At 40.8% G+C, this 21,681-nt stretch overlaps 1 protein-coding gene across 7 annotated transcripts in view; it reads left to right on the forward strand.

Moving 5' to 3' along the window:
* Positions 1–21,681, forward strand: part of DLGAP1 (DLG associated protein 1) — a 415,626-nt gene that overhangs the window by 377,702 nt on the left and 16,243 nt on the right. For all 7 annotated transcript variants that reach the window (XM_048289360.1, XM_048289355.1, XM_048289356.1 and 4 more), the window contains 3 exons: positions 7,140–7,513; positions 10,748–10,839; positions 19,329–19,747. In XM_048289360.1, coding sequence (XP_048145317.1) covers positions 7,140–7,513; positions 10,748–10,839; positions 19,329–19,747 — 885 coding nt within the window. The remainder of the gene's footprint in view (positions 1–7,139; positions 7,514–10,747; positions 10,840–19,328; positions 19,748–21,681) is intronic.

Below are 21,681 nucleotides of genomic sequence, written 5' to 3' on the forward strand. Positions count from 1 at the left end.
TTTGAAATTTTTTAAATACATCTAACTACAGTGACTAGGTACTTGCAGAGAGTTCAACCCCCTGTGTTTCTGAAAATCTGGGGTTTGGTTCTTGCACTGTTTTTATTTAAAGATCTGTTTACATATATGTGTCTGTATTTGGTTAGCACAACTCCACATTAAAAAAAAAACCCCGCCCATTTTGTTTTATCAACGTTATTGCCAAGGGGAAAAGATGCAAATTATGGAATTCAAGAGTGCTGCAGTAACACATAACAAAGTGTTCTATCAAAGTGCCAGTGAAGTTGCTTCCTGGAAAATATATGGGAAAAGAGTCTGATTTCATTAAGCTGAATATTATTACATTTATTTACTGTTGCACATTCTTGATCTAAGAGGGATAAACTACCATATATCACAACATTTCTTTTGTTTTCCATAAATGTCTTTTACAAAATTAAAGTACTGATATTCAGAAAGCTTATTAATTTCTAACCATGGTGATTTTTATGACATATAAGTTCTGAAACATAAAATACTTTTAAGTACCCTATTTTTATCTAAAATTATAATGTTTCATGTTTTCCATTACTGCTCCAATATGGGGGGAAATAGAGTTTTGATAAAGTGCAAAAAGCATTTGAATGGTTTGCAAGACTTAGTTTAAGCAACAGATCAAGCATCGTTTCCCCAATTTTCTCAGAAAAAAATGCTGTACATGTGAAAAGAGATGGTAAATAATTCACAAGCTAACTAAAAAAGACCATTCTGCTGTACTGCTTTTCTTTTTTCTTTTCCTTCAGCATGTTTCACTGCATGTAGAGGTTGATATTCTGTCAGAGACCTTCAACCATGACTGTACTAAAGCATGTAGGAGAGAATCTGTCCTGAACAGGCTCACATCCTTATCCTTGCAGATCTTAGGGGTGTTTTTCCAGATGCTTTGTTGGTAGTCAAAGTTTAGGGGAAGGCCAAAACAGTTTCTCTTATGACTTCTCTCAGCCTGACTGAACTTGAGCAGGTATATATGATACCTGTGTGCATATAGCTATAGATAGAGCCAAGTGCTAATTGCTTGACACCAGCAAAGTTCACAAGTTTTGGGAGTTAAGTATTATAAGCCATCAGTGATCCACTCTGGGTAATAACTTTCAGTTAATGTGAAATCTTTTTTCCAGAGATTCAGCTGTTTATAGACTCCTGACTTTTGGGCCACAGGAGTTGAATCGCTTAAGTTCTGTGCTGTTAATGTACTGGTCATTTCTGTAGACAGAGAAGTTCAACAGCAGCTGTGTAGTGCAAGGAATGAAGTGAGTCTCTTAGGAAGCCTACATGTCCTGGATTTTGTCTGTGCATCCATAATTTGTGATAATATCCTAGTGATAAACTGCATTTAGCAGACACCTTTGGCTGTCTCACCTGTTCTCTGCACAATAATTCAGCTTCCCTGGGATAGCAATTAAGCTTCTGACTGGCATCAGCAGCTTCCAGCAGAAGAAATTAAAAGGAGAAAAAAATCTGCTGGAGAAATATTCACCTGTCATCCACTGGGTATGCACATGCAGATTTTCCAACTCAATTCATCTGAGATGCAGGATGAGCCATATTTAGTCTCACCTTCAGGAGATCCTTCACTGTATCCAGCTGGGAAGCTGGAGGCACCCTACTTACAAACAAAAATGTCCAGATTTATGAAAAGGTCACCAGCAATGGCTTTAAACCACCGAGTATGTGGGATATTAAATCTGTGGTGCTATTTCGTGCCGTAAAAATAGTTTAAATACTTTGTATAAATTTCTGCGGGATTTTAGTTTTATCTTTTGCCTGTTTCCTAAGCCAGTGAAGCTTAGGCTTTCTTCAAATAAGTTATCAGCTTGGCGGTGAGGGAGGTCTGGAAAAAGCATGGCCTTGGCAGAATTCCTGATGGTGTGGTATCTAGATTTCAGTAGTTCTCATTTGGGATAATGACATCCATAACTCACTGTGGTATTATTCCCTCGGGCAGTTTAAAACTTCTTATAAAAATCTTTGCTTCAGTTTTGTAATAGTAAATTTCTACATCCTCCGAAGCCATCTGCTTAGTTTTTTATTAAGATAATGCATACCCTGTTTTCATACCAATTTTTTGCATGTAAAAATAACAATACAGGATCTGAAACCCTACTTTCAAGCATTCCCCCCAAATCTCAAAAAGATAAGCAAATAACTGTATGATTTGAGTCTAACAAGCCAAATCAAGCACTGCACCTCTAAACTCAGGGGCTGCAGTACTGAAACTGAGGTCTGCTGATACCTGCCTAAATCCGTGTTTTGTGTGGCACTTGTGTGAGGTGCAAGGGCACCACTGCTAACACACCCATATAACAGAAAGTAAATCAGAAGACTGAGGTCCATCTGTGCAGCATGGCAGAATTCCTGCTTTTTATCCTAATACTTGTGTACAAGTTAGAATCATAGACTCCTAGAATGGTTTGGGTTGAAAGCAATCTTAAAGATATCTCGTTCCAAGCCCCCTGCCATGGGCAAGGATACCACCCACTAGACCAGTTAACTCAGGGCCCCATCCAGCCTGTCCTTGAGCACTTCCAGGGATGGTGCATCCACAGCTTCTCTGGGCAACCTCCAGTGCCTCACCACCCTTTGAGTAAATTTCTTCTTAGCATCTAATTTAACCTTGCCCTCTTTCAGTTTAAAACCACTGCCCTTTGTCCCATCACTATCTGCCCATATAAAAAGTCCTTCTCCCTTCTTCTTATAAGGCCCCTTAAGATACTGGAAGGCCACAGTGAGACCTTCCTGGAGCCTTCTCCAGGCTAAACAACCCCAGCTCTCTGGGCCTGTCTTCACAGGAGAAGTGCTTCAACCAACTGATCATCTTCATGGCCCTCTCCAACAGGTCCACATCTTTCTTGTGCTGAGAAAGTTGTGTCCTTTGTTGGTCCTTTCAAACTGTGGAGTTCATGCTTCTTCTCAGAAGAAATGCTATTATGTTACTTAATTTTAAATTTGCACATTCATTTAATCTTCTTAACCAAGTTTATGTGGGACTGCCAAGTTAGAAAGATATTACTGATGTGTCTCATCACTTAAACTGTTCAAAGCAACACATGAATTTGATCCCTTCACAAATACTAATCTGCCTTGGGGTTCTCCTGAGCACCCATTCACTCAGTTAAAAATTTGTGTTTGCATGCTGATGTTTGTTCCCGAGGGCTCATCTCCCCTAGTGAGCATGTTTAAACAACTGAAGTACTCTTACAATGAAACATTCAAATTCAAGCCTTTATTATTATGCAATCTGGGATTATTTTTTTTTTATCATTAGACTTCCTTCTGAACTGGGTGGTTGACACTCCCTGTTCCAAATTCCTGTCTCATGAGCTAGTTGTTTGGAAATACTGGCTAGGAAGACAAAAACCATAGGGGTTTTTTTGGTTGTTTTTTTTTTTAATTAATCTGGAGAAAGTGGTTTTTTTCACTAGGTATTTGGGATTAAACTGTAACCTGAAGGCAGTCCACAGAAATAGGGTAAAGATCAAAAGGAAAAGGAGAGCATAAATTGGAGGACTGATTTACTGGAAACAGTGAGACTTATTCGAAGTGCTTTGGCTGTCTGAGGACTCTTGTGCATGACTTAACTAGTTTCTGGATTAAACCTTGCATATGCCCTAGGAGAGGAATGTGTACCTGCTTCAGCAGCATGTGCTCTCTGGAGAATACTGTGGAAACTAGTCTGTGTTATGTCAAACTGAGTGTTCTTAGGCACTTTCACTGTTCAGAAAAAGATCTTTCTGATTAACTCCGTATCTAAACAATTTTAATGATTCACGAGACTACTTTGACTTGACTCTCCAGTCTGATCAGTTTCCGTACAGAACTTCACTCCTTGATCTATGTCCAAGAACATATTTATCAGGGAAATTACACAGCCCTTTAAATTCACTTCCTTATGTGAATTAAACTAGCTTTCATGTGCAAAACCCCTTGAAAGTTCCCTGTGTGTGAAGTGAGGATTTCTCCAAATTTTTCACGTGTCCTGTGATCCTGTAGTCGTCTCCCTCCGAGCCCTCCTGCCGGGCAGTCTGTGCTGCAGGAAAGCTGGAGAGATGAGTTTCCTCCTCTGCCCGCAGGGGCAAAACGCGGCATGGATGTGCTCTCCCTGCACCGACTGAAGGCTCAGGCTCTCCTGGCTGGACAAGAAGAGCGCCAGGGGGTTGACAATTTTTGGGGGGAGGACTCGTTTCCTTTTTCGAGCAGCTTAGCATTCAAAATACCGTGGCCACTTAAACAGCCGCAGATCCTTCAGGTTGCCCAGACACAAGCTGCCAGGTACTTGAGAGCACACGGAGAAGAACTGCTGCACCGAATGCCTTTCATTGTTGTGCCTCAGCGGCTCGGAGGGCTCGGCCAGCCCCGACATTGAGAGCAGCTGCCTCCGACAGCGGCGGCGGCCGCGGCATTGTTTTGTTGTGTTTCTGCAGGGGAGCGGCAGGAGCTTACATCATTTCCAGTAATGAAGTGCCTGGGGTTCTTTTATGACTTGCACACTCTGCTTCTCTGGAGCTGTACAGTATGTGCTGCGTGACTCCAGGAAACCGAGGATTTGTTTTGACTTGCTAAAAGAACGTTTTGCTATTTCTCTTTACAATTTCACCGTATGACTTGTCAATTCTCTCCCCCTCTTAAGAATAACTTCAGATCTAATTAGCTGAGTGCAAACATCTTTCACTGCAGTGTGGATTATACTCCTTATTGAGTACATTTACCAACAGAATGAAAGACAACTTAATCAGGCAATTCTGTATTTGTATTGCTGTGTCCAGAGAGCATGGTAGCTGTCAACAGACAGTTGCTATTGGCTTTCTTTCTAGTGGGGGATGCCCAGTGATGTGGGGACCTGTCTTGTTAAGGCTTGCTCTTTGGTTCTGATGCTCTCCCTCCTACCAAAGACCCCTTTTCAAGTGTGTTTCATTATCATTTCCCTCTCTGCTATGTAAGAAAAATGATGCTTATGTGCCGTGCTGGGATGGACTGAAGGTACTGGCATGTCCCCAGAAGTTCCACAGTGACCTTGCCTAGCATATTTTGAATGGTGCAATTTCTACTTTGCTGAATTCCAAAGCAGCGTTGCTCACGAACCTCTATTAGACAAGTTTGGCACCTTTTTTTCCCAAAGGGTTACCTGGATATATTCGTGTGTGTGTGCTTTGAATTCCTCTGTGCTGAATTTCAGTTTGCATTTCCACAACTCGGAGAACATTCTCCAGACCATGAACCACCTGGGGTGTTTCTGGGGTATCCTGACCCAAGCAGCAGCCTCCACAATTCTCCATGAGTCCTGGAGTCCATGATTGTGCTGCAGCAACAGCAGCTGCTTTACCTGCATGTGCCGTCACAACAAATGCTTTTTGACAGCATCAAAACCAATGAAGAACAGCACGACATTCATAATCCCCTTTGTAAAACTGTCACCCTGTTAGTTCCAGATATAGATCTTGTCATGAGCACTTTATAAAACACCTTTAACCCCTATTAACTATTCACTTCCCCAGAGTTAAAATTTGACAAGTCCATTTTTAGCCATCTCTTCTCTCAGAGATGCCGTGGTTTCTGTTTGATTCTTCAGAAGTGAATCATAGTTTCAAAACCCTCACTACCTGAAACACTCTTTTTTCCATTAGCATTCAGAAACGTGTTTAACATGGGTTCAGACACGTTATCAGAAACTTATACTAGAATCCTTTAAAAAAATCCCGTGTGATTTCATGCCCTGGAAACACCTTTTACAATGTAGCTATTACTACAGCTATGGGGAGATATGAGGCATATGGATGTGAGCTAGTCAAATTAATACCATAATGGCTTCTGGCTCAGCAAGCAGATACAGTGCAAACAGAGAGCAGAACAGCTGTAGTAGAGTTACCTTTTATGTGGGTGGCATAGACGTCTGCCAATTAAAATGATCTTATAAATCATTTCTTGCCATATGATTACTGTTAATAAGAATTTATGTTAACAAGTTTGTGTCTGAACTTTGCACAGGTTCATGCCTGCATTTATTTTGTTAAAAAATAGAGCATATCATGGTTGTTTTTTGTTTTTAATGGACTTTCTTTCCTCCCTTGAAAGCATTCCAGGACTTCAGTAATGCAGAGCTGCCAACTAACCCTTAAAGGAAGATGTTTTTATCTCCATTTAGTGCTTTGTGTATGTAATTCTGTGTATACAGAACAATAGTTTTAACCTGGGAACCTAAAGCTGAGCTTCTAACTCCATATAGCGGCACTTACAAAGGGAGCATGGCCTTCAAAATATGAACTTTTGTTAAAGTCTTTGCTATTGCAAACATTTATACTTACACTTTCCCACTGACTGACAGGTTTTAGCTATTGACTTCATTGACACTAACACCCTGTGTGTAAAATCAAGTGATTTTTTTCCCAGAACTAATGTTATATTTATGGTGAGAAATTATGCTATATTTATGGTGAGAAATGGCAAAATGTTCTTTTAAATATGTCCTCAGCAACTTAGAAAGCATTTCAAAGTATGTTAGAAGTCTGTGCAACAAGTGAGACATTTTATAGAAAGAAATACACAAGTCCAAGCATGGTGAGTGTTAACAGACTTTGATAACAGATGGTTTGGGAATCTCTCTCTCATTAGAAAAATGTAGTGTGAAATTCTGCATATAGTAGGACAGGGTAGAGGGACAAAACAATTGCAATAAAACTGCTTGAAGTACAATTTAGCAAGGATAAGTGGCTGGAGACTTATCATCCTCATGAATCTTGTTTGGGAGCCATAAGCAGAACAAATGTTTTGGTGGAAGGACTTGTTCCCATGGGACTTAGAACAGTTAGTAGAAAATATACTGAGGAAAACAAACCTAAAAAGACTTAAGGAAGAACTTAGCAAATAGATATTTTCTCCCCCTATTTGCCCTACTGGCAATTCTGCCACTCAGGTAGGAGGAATAGAAGACACTGACAGGAAAGGAATTTCTATGGCTCTTAGATTGAAGCTTTTGGGGGCTCTTTGGCCAACAGCCTCCTCCTCTCCTCTGCTCTGTCCATGCTTACTGATGCTTTGATATCACATTTGCATCCATTCTCCCTGCAGCATCAATAAAACAAGAACTCTCCTATGTTTTTTTCCAGTGTCATCCTGCATTACCACCTACAAGAAGACACCACCTCCAGTCCCACCGAGAACTACCACCAAACCATTTATTTCCATCACAGCCCAGAGCAGCACGGAGTCTGCCCAAGATGCATACATGGATGGGCATGGACAGAGGGGAGATATCATCAGTCAGTCTGGACTTAGCAACTCCACGGAAAGCCTGGACAGTATGAAGGCACTGACAGCTGCTATTGAAGCTGCCAATGCGCAGATCCATGGCCCTGCAAGCCAACATGTAGGGAACAATACTGCCACTGTCACCACCACCACAACCATTGCCACTGTTGCAGTAGAAGATAGGAAGAAGGATCACTTCAAGAAAAACAGATGCTTATCTATTGGAATACAGGTACAGTACATGATATGGATTATATGCCTGCCATTGCTTTGGATTTCTACATCTGTTTTACTGCTCATTATACAATGTTTTGTGTATTTCTCTTCTTGTCCTGACAGGTACCTATGTAGAACTTGCATCAGCATAATCATTCTGCATGGTACTAATGATGTTTTCCTAATTTATCACAAATACATCAGATACAAGGATTTGTTTGAGTCTCCGTGCTGCTCGTTATTCAGCTCTGTTAAATTACACACATGAGCACTAATCTATGAATCATACCACAGTGGGGGTCAGAAAGGCATGAATTAAATCATTGAAAGGGAATGTGTAAAACAATGATTTACATTACACTATCACCAAAAAAATATTTTCATCCAGTCGCACTGAATTAATTGTCGCTGCTTATTCATGCATTTCATAATGACTGGTAGCCACTTGAATGAGGCAGCATTGTTTCTATCTCAGCCTCAAGAGCAGAAGATAAGTTCCTTCTGATTTGCCCTTGTTAAAGAGAATTACATTTTGTTACCTCTAGTGGAATGAAACAAGAAAACTAACCCTGCCAAAGTTCATTTCGTTTTACAGAAGGACAAGAGTAAATAAATGAGACCCATATAATCTGCTGTCTTAATTAATCTTTCCCACCCACCTACCCCCCCCCCCCAAAAAAAAAATGCTGTGCATAGGACTCCCAACTATCTGCTTGCAGGATTAGCTTTTGAAACAAAGTACTTGAACTTAAAATCAACTGAGAATCAACACAGGTTTTTGACAGGAGATGAATCCCAAACAAATAGAATAGCAATCCACAGCTTATCGGCCTTCACAAGAAGACACGATTTTTTTTTCTTGCAGAAGGTGGTCGTAAGCACAGCACTGTGTGCCTGGACAGGCTTATCTGATTAGTAAAGCCTAAGAATTTACCCTGAAATCTCTGTATCAGCCTGACGAGATAGATGAGAGGTTCTGTGCTGAAGTATGCCATCCCTTCTCAGCTGCTGGAGAAGCTGAGACTTTTCTCTCACTTCATCTTGGAATGGCAATAATAACTATTGCCTGTGGGTTCAGTTCACTGCCTTTGTTGTAGACTTCTACTGCTTCACAGCTGTTTGTTTTGGGTATGTTCTTAAAGAAGGGCTGATGTTCAGTATTAAATGCAGGAGCAAGATCCAGGTGGGACAGGGACAGAGGAAAGCTCCTCTGTTACTTATTCCCATTCCCAGCCAAGCCTAAGGTGTCATTTTATTATTGTAACCCCTTATTTCAGCAATCAAAGAAACTGAGATCCCTTAGCAGACAAAGATAATGGGTGCAAGGCAATAATTTCCATGTTTGCAGAAGCCAAAATGAACAATGGTAATGTGAATCCTGGTTCTTGAGAGACCATCTCCCTGCTATCTCTTCTTAAGGTAGTGTTGCAAGTAACAAATGCTGCTTTAGAAAGGTATAGAGGCCTCAGTTTCCTGAGATCTGAGGAAAATAGAGCTCCAAATGCTCTTCAAGCCTTTGACAATCTCCCTCTTAAACTTTGAAGTTTGCAGATGACCAATATAAATCACATGAAATAATCATGAAAGCTGGGGATGGTACATGAGGGTCTGCCAAGGCGGGGTTTGTGCACAAACTAATGGAGATGCCTGAAGCTGGGATGCCATGAAGTGAAACCTTCAGCAGTGATACAGCCTTACAGGATTCCTGCCTGTGCATGGTGCCACCCTCACAGCTGTGCACATCAATGAGATTTTTAGAGTCAGACAGGCTTCACAGATAAAAGAAAACTACTTGACTAGTCTGCTGTCTGATCCATTTTGCAGCATCGTTGCACAAGCAGTCATGCTAGTACAGCTGAAGGGGTAGCGTGGGAGTAGAAATACCTTAAGATAGCTGTCGATGCCAGAAATTGCTTCTCTTACAAACAACTGCCCTAAAGGAGGTAGGTACACTGTCAGTCCTCTGACTGGCAGTATAGAGTCAGTCTCTCTCCACAGAACAAGGGGAGCTTAGTTCAGGCTTAGTCTGAACTCAGACTGAGTATACACCTTAATGATAGTTTGACCCATCTCTGTAGAGCAGGGCAAGCTGCATTAGCCACGGGCATATTCTTCGTTTTCTTTCTCCTCTGTCAAATAAACCTAGTGTGCACTTCTGATGAACCTAGTGTGCCTTCTACACCCCTCAGTCACTCTCAGGACACTGCAAGCCTTTGCTGTAGATCTGCTGAGCAAACAAGGAAAGTTAAGCAAAGAAAAGCCCTTCCATCAAAAGGTTGCTTCACTCTGTCAGTTATGGGATTTAAGGCGTGTTTATCTCCCCAGAACCCTCAGTATCAGGGAAGTACCTCACCACACAGAACAACTTCAGTAACTCCCATTCCTCATTGAGCGCTTTTCCTGCATAGGCTGGTCAAGTGGCTCTCAGCAAGAAGTTGCTGGTGGAATAGCCACCAACTACAGCTGGAAATTTTGCACACCCATGGGCAGTTTGAGTTTACGGGTCACTTCATGACACTGCTATTGCCCAAAAATTCTGTCTGCTGGAAAATGTTTTTCTTGTATGACTGTCCATGTTATATATAGCATTGGGAATTAAAAACTACACTGATTGGACCCAGAATATTGTGATTTTGCTCAAAGACACACCTTAAATTTAAAGTTAAATTTTACCTTTATACCACTGGTACAAATCTCATGGAGATGTGGTATAATCACTCCTGGGGACCACCTGTGTGTGTGATGAAGCAGTAAAGAAAATGCATCTAAGACTCTTATCTGCTTTCTTTAAATCTTATCTCTGCAGTGCTCTGATTTGAGACACTAACATTTAAACAAAATAAACACATAATTCTGACATTAATTCACATATACGTGCACATACAGATAGAAGGTAAAATCAAACAAATGGTGGAGCACAGTACCTGAAGTTACAGCTGCTGAAATGTGCTCTGACAAATGTGAGCATCCAGCCTCCATAAAATACTGGATAAAATCCAATCCAAAATGTTGCAGGCTGAATATTGTCTTTCCAGAAATGCTTTACAGATTAGCAAGAATAATGAATATTCACTAATAACATCAGAAATTGACACACCACAGACAAACTATCTGACTAGATGAAGGAACTCATGGTACAAGCTCTATGTGCAGACACTTAGTAGTTAAGGAGCACAGAAACTGCAAGTAGCTGGGTGATATCTCTGCTAAAATACATTCTAATTACCTGTCGTGTTTTGGGTTTTTTAAGGTTGATGGTGCTGAAGAATCTACCATACCAGGTGACAATAAAGTAACCAGTAAGTTCCAGTCCATTGGAGTGCAAGTAGAGGAGGAGAAGTGGTGAGTAAAAGTTAATCCTGTTTTTCTTAAGTAAATAATTATGCCGCAACTAATTTTTAAGAGCCCTAGTTCCTGCACACATGACCACATAAACCTGCTTCCTGGATGAACTGTTAGATCACCCAGCTGAAAAGCTGAGTCTTGCAAATGTTGTAGTTCTTATTTTTCAGAGAAGATTTTTCAGGACCAGTGAGAGAAATGGAAGAGAAGTGCCACATATTTTGAGGGCTAATATATTACAGGTAATCTCTTTTCCCCCAGAAAATCTACCTAAACAGTGTTGCAGCTGGAGTATTAGTCTCGGGATGGCTGCAGCAGCATAGAACTGATGAGGAAAAGTTTACCTTGTATTTCAGCAGAATAATTTCAGCCACATGTGACAGAGCACTGGCAGAGCCGAACTGAATGCTTTTATTCAGGTATCTCACCCAGACATCTCTTCATTACAATTGCTTCCTTGCAGAAAATTGTTGAGATTTCAAAGCAAGCCTGTAAAACTCTGTTCTCCCTACAATCTGCAGTATACCCTGAATTAGAAAACAAATATACTTCAAGAAAAAAAAATTTAAAAGAAAAGATAAACTAGAGCAGCTGTCTTTACGGCTCATGGTTTTTTCTGATGACAAATTTGCAGTTACATTGCAGGGCAGCATAACTGTGCGTAGCACTTGGGAGGCACATAAAATTTTTGAGTGCTTGACCACAACTGCAAATCTTAACTTCCTTCCCAAAACTGGATTCAGTGGCTGAAGAAAAGCCAGACTCTCCCCTTGCCTCTGAGAGTGCCGGCCTGCCCAGTGTTGCTGTGACTCCAAGTACCCACCCAAGTCTTTATTCTCTTTTCTCAGGCCGCTTGGGCACAGTGTGACTTTTGGATGCCGGAGCCACTTTCTTGATAACTCTCAGTACCCTCCTGTGTCACAGGCAAAGCTTTGGTGCAGTAGGACTTGTTAGTGAGGGAGAAGTTATCCATGCAATCTCTCCAGAGAAAACCTGGGTGCAGCAAATCTGAGCTGACAAAATTCAGGCCTTCTCTCCTTCTCTGGCCTGCTGACTGCAAGAGCCAGTGGAGATGTCCATTTTCACACCAGTTTTTTCCTACTTGTGATAAAAATACTCAAAAATAGCATGTTATCCACACCATTTTCAATTCAACCAAATCTGCCTGTAAAGTAGCAGAGCATTTTCCTGTGGTTTTGAAAGGCTAAAGTGATTTCAGAAAAAAGAAATGTGATTTTGCAATGACCCTGCTAGGCTGTTACCAAGTTCCTCATTAACCTGCTAAAACATCTCTCCCTGGCAGACATTTCTTTATGTGTTAGACCTTAGCCCCATTTACCCACAACTCTTCCAGCAGTAGATAAATGAGCACATTAGAATAGATGCTGAAGGATCATTTCACTTCAGCCTGAGCACAAAGGAAATAACTACCCCAAAAGCCCAACCCTCCCCGCAAAGAAAGGAAGAAATGGCTGTTTGTAAATATCTTACTTCCAAAGTCCTCTTTCTACTGCAGTTTTTATTGCTCCAGAGAAAAAGGTAAGATTTGCCTGTGAGAGTCTGCCCTGAGCAAGCAATATTTCTGCATTACTTACTGACAGCTGTGTTTGGGGGTTTCCTTGCTGATAAAGTTGAGGTTGCTGCTGTTTGGAGCAGACGAGCAAGCAGCAATCTATCATGGACTTTCAGAAGTAAACTGGCTGATAAAGGACAGCCCCTAGTCCTTAGAAAATGAGTGCACTCAAGACACAAAGGGCTTATCATCACAGTTGGGCACTCACACTCTTTTTTTTTTTTTTCCCTAACACAGCAGAGCACAATGTATTGATTACCTGTTACAGGAATAGAATTATAAATACAGTACATTCTTCACTGCCCCTGCACCATAACATCTGCAAAGCCTAAGAAAAGCCCTTTTTACCTGAATCTTTGAGAAGTTAATGTTTTTAAAAATATTCCAGACTTCAGAAATACTAAATAAATATAAAATGAGAAGAAGGACACAGCAGAAAGGATAAATACAGTAAATTGATCATGTTTCCTTGACAGTTGAAGCTATTAAGTACTCTGTTACAAAACAAGAAAGCTCTTTGCCTGATGCACCAAAAGCCTACCACAACTTTCAGTCCTCTTCTTGGCTTCCTGCTCTTTCCTTCCCCTTTCCCTCACCTCATGCCATTGTCATTCTCACTCTTGGGAGTCTTACCTCCTCATGTCCTTTTAAATATTCCTGCTTCTCTGTTTGCACCAAGTAAGCAAAACATTTTGCCTCCATTTCTTGATCTAAGTAATTCAAAAACAGAGCATCTTCAGAGGACAGCTCTCTCTCTTCAGTCTTCCATCTCAACTCAGACCTTTCATTGGCTCTTCACTCTCTGTAACGTGGGCCTCCTGCCAAGACAAATGCCTCAGTCTGCCTTCTCCTCTTGAACTGCTCAAAGGATAAATGTGCCTCCTGCTACCTGACCACATAACAACTGGATGCATTGCTGGTATTCATCTTATCCTCAGTTCTTCATGCTGCCTGCTCTCAATAATCTTTTTCATACCCATTCACTACCTGCAGCTCTGTGATTTCTAACATTTATAAAGTACCTCTGTCCAGTCATTCTCTTGGAGAGAAATTGATAATGCATTTCTTTCAACCTCATGATCTTACTGCTGTTAGTCTTTTATCTCTCACCTGACCTTCCCCATGATGCTGACAAAACCCTAACCAAGATGTTCTTCCCCTTTTCCTTCCAGGGCAGTTTTGAAATGTGTACTTAATGAAACTGATCCATGCAATCTCAGGGCACTTCAATTTCTGTCCATTTCTGTTTGTCCTTTCCCTCTACCTGTAACTTCTTCTTGACCTCAAGGGACCACCCTCCTCACTTACAGAAGATAACTGAGTTGTTAGAAGTCAACCAGTTCTACTGAGGCAGAAAAAAAAGAAATAATATATTCTGCCAGAACAATTAGCATGCATTCTTTGTGAACAAGGGATTTTCAGTCCCACAGCTCTGTAATCAGTTTTAGCCTCTCTTGCAATTTATCTTGTCTGCCACAAGATCTCCTCCTATTACGCCGTCACCCCAAAAATTGCCACGCTCATTGTTCTAGGTGTACTATCAGCTGGTAATTGTACTTGATTTGCCATCAGAAGAATTTTTGAATACTGAAACAATGGAGTAAGAACACTGCCATGGGAGACTGCAGTAGACAGATGGTCCTTCTCCGGTTTCTGGTTTCTGCGGCACCGAGAAAAGTGCCCCCATATCTTGACACACAAAAGTGTGTCTTACCACAAGATCTTGATACACAAAGTATGTCTTACCACAGCACACCTCTTGATACAGTATAAAGGGGAATAATTTGAAATAACCATGTGGTAACATAAAGCAAACAATCAAACAAAAATCCTGTGCTGTCTCTTCCAGGAAAAAAACCCTCACACCTTTGGATTTTGTTACTATATAAAGCCATATTTTTCTGTTTTATTCATGTGGGGTTTTGGGTTTGGTTACTTACTGTCCAACAAAAAATACTCAGGTTTTAGTGTCTTCCCTATCCAATAGGCCAGTCCTACAGTCTAACTCAAACTTCTCAACTCTGCACTCTTTAAGACTTTCAAGTCTGTATTTTGGGTAAGCTAAGCAGGAAGCACATGATGTGATGCTTGGGGGATGTTCTGTGCAGGGCTAAGAGTTGGACTTGATGATCCTTGTGGGTCTCTTCCAACTCAGAATATTCTGTGATTCCATGAGCTACTTGCATGGCTTTTCTCAGCAGCATTTTCTGGCTATGTATATTCTCCATGGTGGAAGCCACTCCAGTGAGAAATTCTGAAGGTCATAGATGCCCCACCCCTGGAAACATTCAAAGTCAGGCTGGACGTGGCTTGGAACAACCTGATGTAGCTGAAGACGTGCCTGCTCATTTCAGGGAGGTTGGACTAGGTGACCTTTAAACGTCCCTCGCAACCCAGACCAGTTCCTCTGGCCAGTCCCACCCTGGTGGAACTCATTCCCCACACCTCCTCCCACCCTGTGCATGTTTGGTGGAGGAACTGCTGCTCTGGTCAACAAAAGGCAAAGCAGGCCCTGGCTCTGGCAGGGCCAATCTCCTTCCATGGCTACAGCTGCCCATGATCCAAGGAAACCCTTACAGCCCTGGTGGCTCCCAGACAGCTGGTGGGCTGCTGCAGGCCTAGCCTTGGCAGAAGGGGCCATAAATTTCTGATCACACTCTGCTGGTTGGCAATAGATTCCCTGCCCCAGACCGAGCCCTGGAGGGAGGCCGAGTGCTCCAGCCAGCATGTCTGCTCTGCAATGCAAAGGCCAAGAGTTGGTAAAAAACAACAAAACAAATAAACCAACCAGCTTAAAACAGTGTGGCGAACAAAGATGAGCTGCTGTAAGGAATGGGGTTGGGGCAGGAATATTGTTTCTGCCATTAGAAGACATGGTACCATATCTGCTAACTCCTTCTGCAGTTTTTTTTGTTCTGCTGACAGCAGCTGCAACCGTAATAGAGAAGCCCACCATAAAGAAGGAGGACAGCCAGTGGGTAAAGAAAGGCTGAGTTTAACCTAAATGCCTGTGAGATTGACCATGCATCAGTTGCCTTGAAATCTAGATCTTTTCTGGGGTTTTGGGTTTGGAGGGCTTTTTTAGAAATGAATTAAGTTATCTAAGTTGAATTGTAAACATGTTTTGCAAGAGAAAGCAAAAGAAGACTTAGAAGCTGAGAGCTGAATGCTAACAAGTGACCGTGCTATTGTTCAAAACACATCGTTCTGTTGTTCTCCTTACTGGTTTATCCAGTCTGAGGTTTCATGGCTTTCTGCACCTTAGGCCAGATATCTGCAGCAATTCTCTGAAGCTGTAATTACACCTTGTGCCTGCAGGGCACAGCTGAGTACAAAAGGGCCAAGCCTGAAAGCAGAAGAAGAAGCAAACCTCTGTTTTGAACTTTTTTTTTTAGGTAGAATGTGAATGCCTTGTAAATGTTTTATATGGTAGAAGTATCAAAAACTTTGGCATTAGCTTCAACAGCTCTCCTCTAGTATGGAGTTTTAACTGAGAGCAAAGCAAAAAACGCTCATGTGGGACACAAATGGTATTTTGTAAGAGTAAAACATCCTGGAAGTGAATGAGGAAGCTGTGTCAGAGACAAAAATTACCATCTATTATCATCTACTCATTTTGTATAGATGAGTTGGAGGCAGGCAGATAGTAAGTGCCTTCCTGTATTTCCATTTTATTCAAAATGCATTTCCTTGGAAATATTTTTTTAATTTTGAATTGATGCTATATTCTATTGCCAAGTTGTTTTTCTTTTGAAGACAGATAAGTTACATAATCCAGTGCCAAGAAACTGTCAAGCAAACCTGTAGCATACTATTATATAGATTAAACAAAGGCAAAAAAAGTAGGTCATTCTATTTCATTTGTTAAGCAGAGTCTGGTTTTGGTGGCATTAGTTCATATTGCACCCAGTAAGAGTACACTCCTGAAAGACATGAAATGTAGAGCCTCCAGCAATACGTCCTCCTGTCAAGTAGATTTTGATGTTTTCACATTTGGGTTTTGGCGTACACTGAAAAGCCAGGGTGTGAACTGAAAATACAAGTGGTCATCTGAAACAGAAGACTGTCAGAGTCTAGGGCACTGAAGAAAGCAGAAGGTGGCTGTGACATGGAGGTAGGGACATGGAGAAGAGCAAGCCTGGACAAAGGCATTTGCTTTTCTCACCAGTGCTGTGGAAGGTGTGGAAAAGTACACTGTGTACTAATGCCTTGGCTTTCAGTGAACCCTGACTAAATAACTAAAAAGAAATCCTCAGACAGCATGCCTGTGTGGGCACACATGTTCTGTGTGTGTGTGTGTGTGTGTGTGTGCATGCATGCACTTCAGTGCAGATAAGGGATTTGTAAGGTGGTCAAATTAAAGCAATTTCTAAAAAACTAACATGGATTGGACAAATAGATTTCCACTGTAATGCCAGCCTAATGTTAGTGTCTTTCTAATCACTAATAGTAGTATAAGAGCTTTTCTCTGCCAGGGGCCCATAGCAGATACTTAGGAAAAGTGTAAAGGAGTGTGTGTAAAGGATAAAGGGTGTGAACTAAGTACTACTTCTCCCAGTAGACATTCCCAATTTAGTATTCTGCTGTTCAGGGACTTCCTAAGCCGATATAACATCTGTGTAATGGCTCTTCCTGCAAATTTGATCAGGTTCTCTTTGAACCTATTTTTACCTTTGGTTTTTCCAAGATTCTGTGGCAATTTAATTACACATTCTGTGAAGAAGTACTTCCTTTCACTAGATGTAGATCTTTAGACTTCTAAGCTGCCTTCCTCCCCATCGTTATTGCACTCTGAGAAATGGTGAAACATCCCCTAGACAGGAGTTTATAGATCTCTCATAGTCCTCATAAGCCATCTGTTTTCTAAATGTTTTCTCCTATGGAAGTGATTCCACCTCCCCAGCTACTCTTGTCCTCCCTTTCTAACTTTTTCTGCTGTATCAATCTGTAACAAAATGCTTTCCTCTGCTTCCCAAAGGATAAATACTACCAAGCTGAAGAATTCTGCTCACTCTTTATTTTTCAGTTTGCTGGTGCATATCATGCACAACTAGTGTCACAACCATGACTTTTGTATCACTTAACAAAGCCTGTTTCAAAAAAACTGCAAGCAACAAGCACTATGTTAAAATGTTTGTGTACACAATCTATTATTAAAGTTTTCCTGGGATGGGTATGCCTGAGAAGTTAATTTGAGCTTCCCTCTGCAGAGGAAATTTTTTTTTTTCTAAATTGAAGGGCTTTTCTCAACTCATGTTTTGCTTTGCTCTAGTCCTCTCAAAGCCCCAGATCAACAGCCATTAATTTCCTCTATCAGCAGGACCTATTACAATTCTCCTTGAAGTCTGCTGCAGTCCTCCTGAGCTATGTGGATGCACCAGGTATATAGGACATTAAATTCTCCCCCAGCATCCTTCCATCTGCTCCCTCACCAACTGCAGACTAAATATACTTGAAGAAATTATGCTGTTAGTTGTACTTGTCTAACTGGCTATTGCTCTTCAGCGGAAGGTGGAATATAAACGAAAGGAAGTGAAATGGTGCCCAGCATCCCGCTTCACCATCTTTTCAGCATTTTCACTGCTGCTTGAGCTCAAGCTAAAAACAGAACTGACAAGGGCAAAACAGCCAAAATATCACAGGGAAATGGGTCCTAACACTAGTTTCAAGTGTAGATGTGAGATTGGGAACAAATTGGAGACTAACTACTAGCTGCATGAGTGCACAGACATCCTAGACTAGTAAGGAGATGGGAATCTGTCCCTATTCAGTTAAAAACTACGTTAATTCTGAACCTTAAATATTACTAATTTAAGAAACATCTATGTTAATTAATTTATGGTTCTAACTTCTTTTTCATCATGGGGCAAGACAGCTGTCTGCCTCACTTGTTTTCCACTTACGCCCTCCACAATTCACTGCTGATCAAATGGGTTCTAATTACCACCCCCTGCAACAGCATTAGTTGTCTTTCACTCCTTATACTTCTCTGTGCTCCTCCTCTGTCAGCCTTTTCACCTCAGGTGCCTTGGACTGCAGAATTTGAAGTCCTGTTTACATAAAGAAAACCTACCCCAACCCAAACCCCCAAACCTCCTCTCTCCCCTGCTCTTGCCTTCACCCTCAGAGTTGTTCTCGGCCGTAAGATGCCCCAACACAGGGGAACTCTGCAAGGTGAAAGGAAGCTACCTACAGGATAGCAGCCATCACAGTGAGGGTAAAACAGACAGAGGCAGAACACTAGCTTTGGTGAAAAAGAGAAGATCAGGTTGAAACTGAAGTTTGAATGTGAAAAACAAAATGTCTGGACACTGGTAATGGGCGCTAAAATTGTGAGAGATGGAAGATGTATAATTATGAAGAGTAATTATGAAGAAGCAATAAAAATACTTTTCTGAATTAAAAATACTTTTTTTGTATAAATGGGATGTGCAATGTTACCTATGTGGTAGACTCAGTGCTGTTACTATCTGATTGATTTTGCATGTATGATTTTTAAATGTGGCTTGTGAGTTTGGATGTGTAACTTCAAAGGGGTGTGAATTTTAAAAATCAAAAGATAAACCACTTCTGAAAATTGGACCCCTTTACATTAATCAGTAGAGTAAAATCCTGAGCTACTGGCATTGTTAGCTGTTTCTTGGGCTGGCCTCTGGCTTTGTTAAACCACACAACAATTAGAGGTCTTTGTCTCAATAAACAGTGAGCTTGCATGGAAAAAGAGAGATGCTTGTTTGTTTGCTTGCAATGAGAAAAAAAGCTTATGCTGATCATTTCAAGAAAAAAAACACCTGAATGTAGCACTGAGAGCTGTGACTGCCAGTCTTAGGAAGAGTGGTAGAATCTTAGTAAGTCCTTCCATACCGTGTTACCTAGAAAAAATTTTCTAAATATTTTCTGTTTGTGCTCTCCAAAGCTTCCGCAGGTTTACACGATCTAATAGTGTAACAACAGCTGTGCAAGCAGACCTGGATTTCCATGAGAACTTTGAAATAATTGACCCTCAAGAGGACAATACATGTTCTGGACAAATATCAAGACAGTTCTCCCGAGATGCAAGCACCTCTACCGTTAGCATACAAGGGTCAGGAAACCATTACCATGCATGTGCAGTGGATGATGACTTTGAGACAGATTTTGATCCATCAATTTTACCTCCTCCTGACCCATGGATTGACTCTATTACTGAAGATCCTCTAGAAGCTGTTCAAAGGTCAGTGTGCCCACGAGACGGCCACTGGTTTCTGAAGCTACTTCAGGCAGAGAGAGACCGTATGGAGGGTTGGTGCCAACAGATGGAGAGAGAAGAACGTGAAAACAACTTACCTGAGGACAGTAAGTAACCACACACAGTAATATTGCAACTGCAAAGACAGATTTAATATAGGTCAAATTCACTCCAGTGAATTCTATATTGTGCTCTTTCTTACTTAGCTAATGAAGATACAGTCATGATTCTCAAAAGGACTGTATGTGTATGTATATAATAATCCTTATTAAAGCTGGCAGGGAATGCAAATGCTCGGCACTTCTGAAACTCCAGTGGTATTAGCTTTTGGGATTGCATAGTTCAACGGATAATTAGGAGAGTGTGGTTAGGGATCTTGTAGTATTAATGTTTCTTAACTCTTCTACTTGAAATCACTTCTCATAACCTTTGAATATAGTTTTACAGATTGTAGTTCCTTTTAATTAAATTAATATTTCAGTTGCCTTTTCAGATGGTGATTGGCATAAGAGTATTTAGATGTTTCTCCCTACTGAAAGAGATTTCAGTTATGCTTCCAAGTTGTCCTCTCTCTCCCTCTTGCCCTCTCCAGCTTCCCTACATCTCCCTTGCAGTTCTCATTTGTCTCTGATTGTCCCAATAAAACAAGCTCTTCATATTGTGTGATAAAAGACCACACACATGCAAACTACATCTCAGTTGTCACCATTGTCAGCAATATTAACCCACCTGTAAGGTAATGGGACTGTCTAATAAACTTTTATTACTCAGAAGGGTTGAGGGTTGAGTTGCTCACATCTTATCCATTCACTCTAATTAGGGCAGAAGGGCTGAACATGTGTTTCCTGGTCCAGAATTTTTTCTCCCAGTAAAAATTGAAGGGTTTTTTCCATTTATTTCTCTTACAAGGAACAGTACTATTGCTAGCTGTCAGCTTTAAACAGAGGTAAATCTGTGAGCTTGCGAGCATGATCCTTGCTAATGAAGCTGTTTCAAATTTTAGAAGGGAGCTTCTGGGAAACACTAAGGAGCAGCTGCATATATAGAATTCAGTTTTTTACAATATAGGCACACCTATTTTCCTGGATATACAAGTAATATTTTTCCAATCCCCAAATTAGTCTCTACCAAAGCAAGGACTTCAGCTTCAGAATTGCTTCTTAAAAATTTCTAACCCTTCCTCTCAAGAAGAGAGGTGTTTGAATTATTTTGAAATGTAAAGGTTTTGATTCATGAAAGGAAAGAAATTAGCACTGGAAAAAAAAATCCTTAGAAATGCGTAAGCTGTTTCTGCTGGAACTTTCCATTCAACCTAGTGAATGAAGAGGTATGATCTAGGTAGTCAGTTAGACACAATTGCAAGCAACTGGAAATTGATTTTTAATGGCAGGTATAAGATAACCTGAATTTTAAGATATGTAAATGTTTTATATTTCTACAAAATTTATGTTATATATAGGCTAACAGTTTCTTCTGAAGAAAAAATATAGGAGTTTTGATGTTAAAAGCAGGTCCAGATTGCTCAAATTCTAGAATTTTTGAATCTTTTTTTTCCCCTCACACCATCAATGCATTCAAAAGTCTCTTTGAACCTGCATCCGAATAAAAGGGTTTATGTTGTTTCTGTAGTACGAAGAAATACATAAACCTCATAAACTATGAGATTTTAGATTGAAAAAGAAGTGTGAGCACATAACAAATAGGAAACACACAACTTTTATAAGTCAAAGCCACAAAACCCAATTGCTTTCTCTTTGTCATAACAGCTTGGACTGGTCATAAGGAAAACATATTCTATGATGAGGGTGGTGAGGCACTGGAACGATGGTGCCCAGGGAAGTTGTGGATGTGCCATGCCAGGAAAGGGTTCAAGGCCATGTTGGATGGAGCTTTGAGCAACCTGGTCTGGTGGAAGATATCCTTGCCCATGGCAGTGGAGCTGAAACTAGATGATTTTTAAAGGTCCTCTCTAACCCAAACTCTTCTGTCATTCTATGAACTGATAATACTGGAAAAACCTATTAATATTTTATTTGTGCAC

The sequence above is a fragment of the Corvus hawaiiensis genome, chromosome 30 (genome assembly GCF_020740725.1).
Source record: "Corvus hawaiiensis isolate bCorHaw1 chromosome 30, bCorHaw1.pri.cur, whole genome shotgun sequence".
Lineage (NCBI taxonomy): Eukaryota > Metazoa > Chordata > Aves > Passeriformes > Corvidae > Corvus > Corvus hawaiiensis.